Source organism: Ochotona curzoniae, unplaced genomic scaffold, assembly GCF_017591425.1.
Source record: "Ochotona curzoniae isolate NIBS_2020 unplaced genomic scaffold, NIBS_Ocur_1.0 contig_2321, whole genome shotgun sequence".
NCBI classification, from domain to species: Eukaryota; Metazoa; Chordata; class Mammalia; order Lagomorpha; family Ochotonidae; genus Ochotona; species Ochotona curzoniae.
This window is the reverse complement of record NW_024465421.1, coordinates 23,097,081-23,107,962: the sequence shown is the minus strand read 5'-3', so window position 1 is coordinate 23,107,962 and position 10,882 is coordinate 23,097,081. Positions and strand designations below refer to the sequence as shown.

The following is a 10,882-nucleotide window of genomic DNA, read 5'->3' as shown; positions in this document are numbered from 1 at the left end:
CTCCTTGGCACGGAAGTCAAGATGGGGGTCGCCTCGGCCTTTATTGGTGGCGGGGTATGGGTCTGTGCCCCTCATTGGTTCAGTGGTGGTCTCACCACCTGAGGGGCCCACCAGAATTCTGCCATCCATTCAGAGTTTGGTTGGAGGCAAACCCCACCGTTCTCCGGCCACTGTGGTAGCCATGAGACAGCTGTTTCGACACATCAATATTTTCAGCTTTCTTTATGAGAAGTAGAAAGTGGAGTGAGAGTGAGAATGCGATGAGAGAGAGCAAAAGAGAGAGAAAACAAGCTAGCTCTTACTCTACTGACTCACTCCCCAAATGACTGCAATAATGCCAAGCCAGGGACTCAAGTTGGAGCCAGAAACTACCCAGCTCTCTGACATCAGTGGCGGGAATCCAAACACTGGAGCCTGGTTGCTTGATTCCTGGGTGTGGATCTGCAGGAAACTTGCAGTGGGAGCATAGCCAGGACTTCAACTCAGGCATCTAATGCAGGACCCAGACATCCCAACATGCTGCCTGACCACTAGGCCAAATACTTGCCCATTGTGACTTGCTAGAACCCCTAGGCACAAAAAAAAAAAAAAAAAAAAAAAAAAAAAAAAAATTAGACTTCATCCGTTAAAGAAAATCATTAACCTTCTTGGATCTAAAGTTTTGACTTGCCCAATACTGAGCAGGCCATAATTTAAATGCTCAAGTGAAAACTGAAGTTGAGGTCATATCCCAGCTGATGCATAAATTATACATGACCAGGTCACTGCTCACCCCGCAGACAGCTGTTGCATAATTCTGGGCAAAGCATTTGGTGGTAGAGCCTAGAAATTAATCTATGATCGTTCACCTCTCAAAATATTAAATTTCTTTCTTTTTAAAAATTTTATTGAAAAGGCAGATAAGAGAGAAAGATCTTCTATCTGCTGGTTCACTCCCCAAGCGGCAACAAAAACTGGAGCTGAGCTGATCCGAAGCCAGGAGCCAGGAGCTTCTTCTGGGTCTCCCACGTAGATGCAGGGTCCCAAAGCTTTGGGCCATCCTCCACTGCTTTCCCAGGGCACCAGCAGGAAGCTGGATGGGAGGTGGAGCAGCTGAGATTAGAACCAGTGTCCACATGGGATGGCAGCACATGCAAAGTGAGGATTTAACTACTAGGCTACCTTATCAGGCTCTCAAATTTCTTTCTTAAAATTATTATTTTTTTTTTTATTGGAAAGGCAGATATACAGAGAGGAGAGACAGAGAGGAAGATCTTCCGTCCGATGATTCACTTCCCAAGTGACCGCAACGGCTGATACTATGCCGATCCGAAGCCAGGAGCCTCTTCCTGGTCTCCCACATGGGTGCAGGGTCCCAAAGCTTTGGGCCATCCTCGACTGCTTTCCCAGGCCACAGGCAGGGAGCTGGAAGGGAAGCGGGGCTGCCGGGATAGAACCAGCGCCCATATGGGATCCCCGGGCGTGCAAGGCAAGGACCTTAACCACTTGCCCCACCGCGCCGGGCCCTCTTTCTTAAAATTAAACAGAATGGGGCCCAGCGCGGTAATCTAGTGACCAAATTCCTTACCTTGCCTTGAATGCGCAGGGATACCAAATGTGTGCCCATGCTAATCCCAGCAGCTCCACTTCCATCCAGCTTCCTGCTTGTGGCCTGGGAAAGCAGTAGAGGACGGCCCAAAGCTTTGGGAACCTGTACCCGCATGGGAGACTGGGAAAAAGCTTCTGGCTCCTGGCTTTGGATCAGCATAGTTCCAGCCCTTATGGTCATTTGGGAGTGAATCAATGGATGGAAGATCTTTCTCTCTGTTTTTCCTCCTCTGTATATCTTTCCAATAAATATAAGTAAATCTTAAAAAAAAAATCCTCTACCACTTCTTTAAGAAGGGCGGTGGTGTATAGATACTGTAGAAGTTACCATGGAAATGATAATAAGAAACTGGATATGAAGGGGAGCAGACGATGCAAACTGGCACTCAGGTGACAGTGTTACCAGCGCTGGAAGTGGCAGCTATCCCCCTCTTTGGTATTTTATTTTATAGTTTGGTCTTTCAAATAGGGCACTTGAGGAGGATCTTGTTGGGAGAGGGGGCCACTGCTTTACTGAGCAGACTTCTACGGACGAGAGTGCGAAGCCAGGGCTGGTGTCTGCTTGGGGTCTGGGAAGCGAGGCAGCCGGCGAGGGGCCGCAGGAGTGGTTGGCAGGGGTCGGGGCATATCCGGGTCAGAACAAGAGGACGCCCAGTCTTTTACTGAGGTGAGGGGACTTGGGAAAGTTGGGGTGAAGCACTCATCTGACTCAGGCAGGGGAAGAGAAATAATGGTTTCCGCAGGAGGAAGGAGTCTCTGCCCACGCATGGCACTGCCCACAAGAGACCCGCCTTTTCAACATTGTGACAGATGCAGCAGGCTCCATAAATGCGATCCAGGAGACTGTCCAATATACCTAGACACGCAGGAAAAGTGCAGGTTCTTTTGACCCTCAACTTTATTCATTTTTTTCTTACGTTTCTTTGGTGGGGGGGATCAATATCTCTAGGTTTTTGGGAATACATTCGCCGACTGCCCACAAGCTTACAAACCCCAGCGGCTCAGCGTCTGGGAGACACCCCACTCTTGGAGGTCCCCCTTTGGCCACCCGGTCCTCGCCCCGTGCTCCAGAATTGCCAAGCTTCTCCGCATTTTGAAACTACTTGTTTATGAGTGGAAGCCGCCTGAAGTGGCGGAAAACACGATATTGACAGGCAGCAGCTGTGAGAAAGGGGCGGGTTTCCCACCTTCCCGCTTCCGTTTCCGGCCTGTCGAAGGGTTCCCTGGGGGAAATCGGAGAAGGTCCCCAAAGCGGCGCAGCCCTCAGTGTCCCCTAGGTCCTCTGCAAGGATGGGCGCAGGACGCGCCCGGCACAGCGTCCCCCTCAGGTCCGCCTCCGCGGCGGGACTCGGTCCCACGCCCCCGCGGCACCTCCCAGGGCCAGCGCCCGCAGAGCCGCCAGGAGAGGACGATGGAAAAAGGGGAAGCCTTGTGGCTTGCCCAACGCCCACTGGCTTCTGGGAAACGGCCCGCCCACTCGCGTCACAAAGCCCAGAACCACATCTCCCAGAGGCCCCCGGGGGAGCACCGAACCCACTGGAGGCGAATGCTTGGCAGGGTCTCCCGGAGGGCGCTGGCCGCTGATCCGATTGCCAGCCTTCGCGGTGCTCGCAACCGCACAGGGAGCCCACACGTCGACTGCGGGGGCTGCGGCGGCGTCTCACATAGGTGGAAACAAGAGTGCAAACCTAGACTCCAGAGATCCTACCTCCACCCTCAGAGCTCAGCCACCCCGGCTGAAGACCAGAGGTTAAGCCTTGGGAGGGATAAAGGGTAGCAGCAGGGAGGACGCCAAGGAAGCTTCTAGAATGGTGGGTGTGCTCACTGTGGCACTCCCCAGGCCAGATACCTATGAAGTGGCAAGATGTAAAGACTGAAAGCAGCCTCTTTTAGTAACCAGGAGACCTGGGGTTCCCTGTCAGAGAACCAGGGGGCTGGCACTGTGGCTAAGCAAGCTAATCCAACCACCTGCAAATGCTGGCATCTAATATGTCAGTTTGTGTCCTGGCTGCTCCATTTTGATCCAGCTCCCAGCTTGTGGCCCCAAGTCCTGACTCCTTGCACCCATTTGGGAGATCCAGAAGAAGCTCCTGACTCCTGGCTTTGGATAGGCTCAGCTCTAGTTGTTGCAGCCATTTGGGAGGGAACCATGGGCGGAAGATTTTTCTCTCTCTCCTCCGTAGATCTGCCTTTCCAATAAAAATAAATTGTAAATAAAAGGCAGTACCAATAGCGGTCACAAGAAGGCACGGTTTTCACCAGTGCTGTAAGGGAACAGTTGTTCGGAGAAATCATGCAAGGTCCTAATCCACTTTCTAGAAACACAGACCTTCCGCAATGTAGTGTACGATTTTCAAGAGCTTCTGTCATCTCCAAATCTATCCACAGAAACTTTGGCTCTGTGCTGGCTACGATGGTCTCCAGCACTAACTCCATTTTGAGTGCTCAGTAGCCACCGTCATGCAGTTCTTCTGGACAGTGCCTGCGCTAAAAGTCCAGCGTTCTCAGGCTAAGATCCCTAGACCTTCATGAATCCACGTAGATCTGCTACTAGCCTGAAATTACAACCAAATGCCAGCTATTGTGTCACCCGGATATGGGTAGACCAGCCTCCAAAAAGTAAAAAATGAAATGAAATGCAGTACTCTGGGATAATCCTGAAAGTTCATCTATCCAAGTAAGCACGCATCAATAGTCTAACATTAAAGGGACTTTGGAGAACAAGTGATGCCGGCCAGGACCCTTTCCCGGCAGGAGTCGCTGGCCCCGTGGCACACCCGGCTGCCTCCCCCTGTGCCCAGCGGGGTGAGGCCGGGCGCGGCCCCGGAGTGGACGGAAACTGTCAGGGACTTCCATGGGGACTGCCATGGAGAACTGGCCAGCGGCGCATAACCACTCGGGGGTCCGGATTCCCTCCACCCCGATGCGCTGACGCAGTGAACTGAGGACGGTCATTTTAATAAGCTTTTGTTTGGGACTCCTGATCCCTGTCATCCTCCGGCCACAGCTTCCTTCCCTCCCTCCCTCTAGCCCATGTGGGGATCGGCGGCCCGGTCCGTCTCCTCACAGTCTTCCATCCCAGGACTTCCAGTACTCGCCTCACGGCCCCGCCTCTTGCCTACAATTGGCCCCTCGTTCGTCCCGCCCCTTCGGCAGGTCTTCCCTTCTTATTAGTCGTCGGTGCGTCCGCAGCGAGACCTGATCCAATGGGCGCTGGAGTGACCCGGAAGTTGGGCCGGAGGAGGGTCTGTTGGCTTTTGGACACAGGCAGGAACTTCCGGCTCGAGGGCCGAGGCTGGAGAGTGTCCGGCACTTGATGAGGAACACATTCTTCGAGTTTTACCTCAGGAAGGTCTGGCCAAGGCAGGTCGAGGGGCTGGGCGGCGGCTCCCAGGACAGGCCGAGGTCGAAGCGCTGGAGCTAGCCGCGCCGCTGCCGCGCCCGGGGTCCTGTGCCGGGACTCGGAGCCCCTGGCCCGGACGCTCCTGCCTAGGCTGTCCACCCTCGGTAGCGGCCGGAGCGGGCACAGCCGGTCCAGAGGGCCCAGCTGCCCGGGGTCCTGACGATGGCTTCGGACACGATCTCTCAGGAACGGGAAGGGCTGCTGATCGTGAAGCTGGAGGAGGACTGCGCCTGGAGCCAGGAGCTGCCCCCCGCTGACCCGGCGCCCAGCCCAGAGGCCTCCCACCTGCGTTTCAGAGGCTTCCGTTTCCAGGAGGCTGCCGGCCCCCGGGAAGCCCTCAGCCGGCTCCAGGAGCTGTGCCACGGCTGGCTGCGACCGGAGCTGCGCACCAAGGAGCAGATCCTGGAGCTGCTGGTGCTCGAGCAGTTTCTGACCATCCTGCCCCGGGAGATCCAGGCCCGCGTGCAGGAGTTACACCCGGAGAGCGGGGAAGAAGCCGTGACCCTGGTGGAGGACATGCAGAGAGAGCTCGGGAGGCTGAGGCACCAGGTGAGATCCCCGAGCAAGTTTACCTGGTTCCCCTGAGTCTTACCGTTGGAATGGACCTTTGTGTGGTTAATTCTGGAATCCTCATTCCCTAGATTTTGTCCCCAATGAGCAGAGGGAGTAGGAGTGGGGCCCTGTTTCCATGCAGAGGCAGTACGTCTCTGAATCACCAGGGTTAAGTCCTCTCTGGCGCTTTGTGATTTTGGCGAGGTACTTGTAATTAATAATCTTTAGCCGTTATTTTAGGATCAAAATGCTTTCTGCAGAACTGAACTTTGGGAAAGCATGGTAGTGAGACCCCCTAAGGATCACCCTAGTGTCGCCAAATAGCAATAAAAGTGTGTAGAAAAGGTGGAGGAGAGCCAGAGAGAATGAGGTGTGTTGGAAGAGCTGCGCGGGTAGGTGTGCCCCTCGGGAGTGAGCCTTCCCTCTGACCGGAGCAGCCCGCTGGGTTCTCACAGACCCACGTGGGGTCAGCGTCTTGGGTCTCACTGGGTCCTCAGCAGAAGGCTTGCTCTCAGCGCCCTGTACTGGTTCCCTTCCCTCTGGCCCTGTTGTGATGATAAGTGATGTGGGTTGGTTCCCAGGTCACAAACCGTGGGCGGGGAACAGAAGTACTTTTGGAGGAGCCTTTGCCTCTGGAAACAGCCCGAGAGTCACCGAGCTTCAAGTTGGAGCCCCTGGAGACTGAGCGAAGCCCTGGCCCCAGGCTGCAGGAGCTGCTAGGTCCCAGCCCCACAGGGGACCCCCAGGCTGTAAAGGAGAGGGGTGAGGAACAGTTATTTGGGCGAATGGGAGGGAGGAGGGGCTTGGGGTTGCCCCTGACACTGGAAGGGTGTAGCACAGGTGCCAAGGAGAAGGACTTTGTGAATTTGAAGTCCTTAGAGCTGGAGTGCAAGACCCAGAAGTGGTGGTGTGGGGTTTTGGGGGGAATTGGGAAGGGGAAGATCTTGATCAAGCCCCATTTGTATGCAGAACAGAAGATATTCAGAGCCAGATAAATGCCAGGGCTGTGGAGTGCTGTTGGCCAGCCAGCTAGGAAGAGTGCTGGCTTTGGGTATCAGTACTACGCCTCTGTTGCCATCGCTGAGATACTGTGCTACAATAACCATTGGGTGGCCAAGAGTTAGGATCGCCATTCTCATTGTGATTTCTGTCACCTTCAGCATTATCTGCTCCCTGGCTTTCTCTCTTTCCTCCTGAAGGGAACCTGGAAGACAAGGCTGTGACTGGGCCCCAGGTGATGTGGAAGTTCCCATTGTCTTCTCCCAGCACCCTTCTTCCTTCCCTTGGGTGGGTAGGGCCCTTCTGCCACTTGGAGGGCCCACTTTCCCTCAAAAGTGTCTCCCTGCCTTCTGTGTCTTTTCCACTACTCACTTGTAAGCCTGGCACCCCTCTTCCCCAAAATATGTGTCCTTGGTACCCCTGGGGTTTGTCCCTTTAACCATGACTCAGCTTGAATTGTTCTTGTTGCATTCGGGGCTAAAAGAAATCTTGTGCTGTTTCAGTTGCCTGAGAGCTTAGAGAATGTGGCAGTGTTCATGTCCCCGGAGGAATGGGGACATCGGGATCCTAGTAAGAGCGCCTTCTCCAGGGACCTGGTGCAGGAGAATTGTAAGGTGGTGAATTCACTGGGTAAGGATTCTTCTCTCTCTTTTTCTTTCTTTCATTCTTTTCTTCTATCTTTTTGCTTGAAATGCAGAGAGACAGGGAAAGATACGTCTTCCGTTGACTGGTTCTTTCCCTGGATGGATGCAAGCTCAAGGCCTGGGCCATGCCAAAGGCAGGAGTCAGGAGCTCCCTCTGGCCTCCAGCGTTGGGGGCAGGCGCTCCGAGTCTCAGGATGCCTAGACCTCTCCTTTTCCTTCCTCGCAGTTGTATGACCCTCTCTGAACTCTCTTCTGTTTCCTGTGCTTCATTAGCATTTCCAGTATATTCCATAAGGAGAAAACTTTCAGGGGCACAGCCACCAACCTTCAAATTTAGCAGTTGTCAGAGCCATAGACATTCAGAAAGGGTGATCCTGTAGTCCTAGAGGAATAGTCAGTTTGATGTTGAATTCAGGAAACCCTTGTAGAAGTTTTGAAATGCTATTTTTTGCCCAGAATAGGCCAAACATACATTAGAAAGCATCTGTTTGTTGAAGTATTATGCAGAGATTAACAATGATGCCTGTAAAACATGACGAACAGGCTGGGGCCTGGCGTGGTAGCCTAATGGCTAAAGTCCTCGCCTTACAGGAGGACTTTGCCTTTCCAATTAAAAAATATTTAAATAAATGACAAAATAGATAATTAAGTTTGAACAGTGGGCATATAAAGACAAAAATTTATTGAATAGCTCTCAGCCTTTAGTATGTATGAACATCGTCACAATGAAAGTGGGAGAAAGTGAAAACATGACAGAGAGCCAGCTGTGCATTGTGGTTAAATGCACGCAGTAGCGTAGGCTGAGGCACACACCTGTGGAAAGTCACACTGCACTCTGTTTTCCTCTTTCAGGTTTGTGCAACGAGAATGCCAGCCAGACTCACTTGGCACAACTGCTAAGAATAGTGTACATATATTTCCAAGAAACATTGCTAGGCTTCCTGAGCATTCCGTATCTTTGCACTGCCGACATGGGACAAGACTCTCTCTGTTTTCCTTGCTTGGTATAGGAAAGTGGTGACACAGAAAATCTGTTTCTTTCCTTATGAACAGAGTCACACATTCCCAGTCAGGAAGCCCTAGGCACCCAGGTGGACCAGGGAAGAAAGCCACGGGACCCCGGCATCCAGGCATGCAAGGAGGCCCTGGGCCCCCGAAGCCCAGCTCCAGGTAAGGCACTCAGCTCAGCAGGCCCTGCAGGGCCTCTGAGGCCGAGAGAGAGGCATTTGAGCGTGGGTGCAGGACCAGCCCTCCACCTCTGCCAGTGAGGCCCATGAATCCTGTGTGGCCACTGCCTGTGCTGTCCAGCAAGGCAGGTGAGGCACAGACTGCAGGCTGCAAGGAGGCTTGCTCTTTGGGGACTACTTGCCTCATACTGTTCTCAGCCCTGCTCCACCCTACCCATTGTGTGGGGTAGAAGTCAGAGGCTTAGTAGCAAGGGCCATGGACGCACCAGGGAGAGAATTCCAAGACTGTTTGAGCTCTAAGTCTTGAAAGATGCCCCCGTGCCTCACCTGGAGGCCTCCGGAGCATCTTACCTTAAGGGAGGATGGGAGACTGAGGCAGAACTAGCTTTTCTGGGATTCTGGCCTGACATGCCTTGGCAGTTCATCCTGACTTTATTTTCTGCAGTGTCGAACAATGTATGACTTTGGTTTCTTTTTGGCTGCAGGGGAGGAGAAATTTGAGAAGCCAGAAGAAAGTACTCAGTTTAATTCCCCTGAGAACACACACCCTCAGGCGCTGCTGCCAGGCCAGGCCAGAAGTGAGGTGCCCTGGAGTCCTGAGCAAGGAAGACCTCATGACAGGGCAGACTGGCGCTGGGAGCCTCCCTCAGAGGCCACAGCGGAACAGGCGTTGGTGGGAACCACAAGTTACAGAGAACTGGGGCAATCCAAGGAAGCACAGCCGAAGAAGCTCCATTTGTGTCCCTTGTGTGGGAAGAACTTCTCCAACAACTCAAACCTAATTAGGCACCAGCGAATTCATGCTGCGGAAAGACTATGTGTGGGTGTGGACTGTGGTGAAGTTTATGCTGGGAACCCTCACTTCCTGTCCCTGCAGTGGGCACACCTTGGGGAGGAGGCCCATAAGTGCCTCGAATGTGGCAAATGCTTTAGTCAGAATACTCACTTGACCCGCCATCAGCGTACCCACACAGGTGAGAAACCTTATCAGTGTAACATCTGTGGAAAAAGCTTCTCGTGCAACTCCAACCTCCACAGGCACCAGAGAACACACACCGGGGAAAAGCCGTACAAGTGTCCTGAGTGCGGGGAGATCTTTGCCCATAGCTCTAACCTCCTTCGGCACCAGAGAATTCATACAGGAGAGAGACCCTATAAGTGTACTGAGTGTGGGAAAAGTTTCTCCAGGAGTTCACACCTTGTCATTCATGAAAGAACTCATGAGAGAGAGAGACTTTACCCCTTCACCGAGTGTGGGGAAGCCAGGAATGATAGCACCCCTTTTCTTACGAACCACGGGACCCCCAAGGCAGAGAAGAAACTGTTTGAGTGTTTAACCTGTGGGAAAAGCTTCCGGCAGGGTATGCACCTCACAAGACATCAGAGGACACACACAGGAGAGAAACCATACAAATGTACCCTTTGTGGGGAGAACTTCTCTCACAGGTCTAACCTAATCAGGCACCAGAGGATTCACACAGGAGAGAAGCCATACACCTGTCATGAATGTGGAGACAGCTTCTCTCACAGTTCCAACCGGATTCGGCATCTGAGAACCCACACAGGAGAAAGACCCTATAAATGTTCTGAATGTGGAGAGAGCTTCTCTCGGAGTTCACGCCTCATGAGTCATCAGAGGACTCACACCGGCTAGGTAGAGAGGTGTTTCTCTTTGCCCCATTCGGTGGCATGTTCAGAAGGGCCTGTTGTCTAAAGCTGGGATTCCTTGCTCAGCCACCCAGACGTGCACTTCTGCATTTTCCAGGTGATTAACATCAATGGGGAGTGTAGTGTGAGAGAGGCACAGAGGCTGCAAAGGATTGGTATGGAACTGAAGCAGCTGTGTCTGCGCTGCTAAAGACGGAAGTCTGAGGGAACCTGCTCGAAGCAGAGGTCGCTGTGTGTCTGGCCTGTCCCAAGGTGTGCTGCCTCTCCTGGTGTATTTTGCCAAGATGTGATTTGGGTACCTACCTTATTGTGTCTGATGTTTGTCCCAAAAGCTGTGGAAACACATCTTTCTGTTACTACTTTCTGATTTGGGACATTGAGTAGGAGTATTTGGGCCCCTGGGGACTGGGAAGCCGGTGAAGAGGGGCCAGGTCTCGTAGAGCTCAACAGGAGACTGCTTGTGAGTTGCAGTGTTCCCAGAGGCCGTGGGCTGCATAGGTCAGCCACCACACCCCGCAAGGGCCCACAAGCACACCACACATGTAGATGTTACCTCAGACAAGCAGGGACCTATGGGACTTACAGCTTTTCAAGAAATTGGCAGTGGAGTTTGTGGTCTGGTTCCTCTTCCTTTGGCAAAGGTTCGCTCCCCCACCTTTGTCACAAGTGATCAACAGAGCTTTGGAGCCTTACTCCTGGGCAGTGTTCTCTGAAAGGTGAATTCCCTGGGAAACTTTGGAAATGGGGCTCCTAGGAAAATTAGTGACTGTGTCCTTCCTTGTAGAAAATGTTTGAATGGTAAATAAACATCTCCAGGAAACAAGGATGTGTGTGATGTTTCA

General features: G+C 52.9%; 1 protein-coding gene across 4 annotated transcripts; it reads left to right on the top strand.

Moving 5' to 3' along the window:
* The first annotated feature begins 3,757 nt into the window (after nucleotides 1–3,757).
* LOC121151724 (zinc finger protein 263) lies at nucleotides 3,758–10,860 on the top strand. 4 transcript variants are annotated; one of them, XM_040973460.1, is made up of 6 exons: nucleotides 3,758–5,539; nucleotides 6,124–6,304; nucleotides 6,742–6,776; nucleotides 7,045–7,171; nucleotides 8,239–8,355; nucleotides 8,858–10,860. In XM_040973460.1, the coding sequence occupies exons 1-6, from the start codon at nucleotides 5,153–5,155 to the stop codon at nucleotides 10,024–10,026; spliced, it is 2,016 nt and encodes a 671-aa protein (XP_040829394.1). In that variant the 5' UTR covers nucleotides 3,758–5,152; the 3' UTR covers nucleotides 10,027–10,860. The 4 variants fall into 4 exon arrangements, with proteins under 4 accessions (XP_040829394.1, XP_040829393.1, XP_040829397.1 ...); XM_040973459.1 differs by having other exon boundaries at nucleotides 6,703–6,776; XM_040973463.1 differs by lacking the exon at nucleotides 8,858–10,860 and having other exon boundaries at nucleotides 6,703–6,776; nucleotides 8,038–8,328.
* Nucleotides 10,861–10,882: the final 22 nt, after the last annotated feature.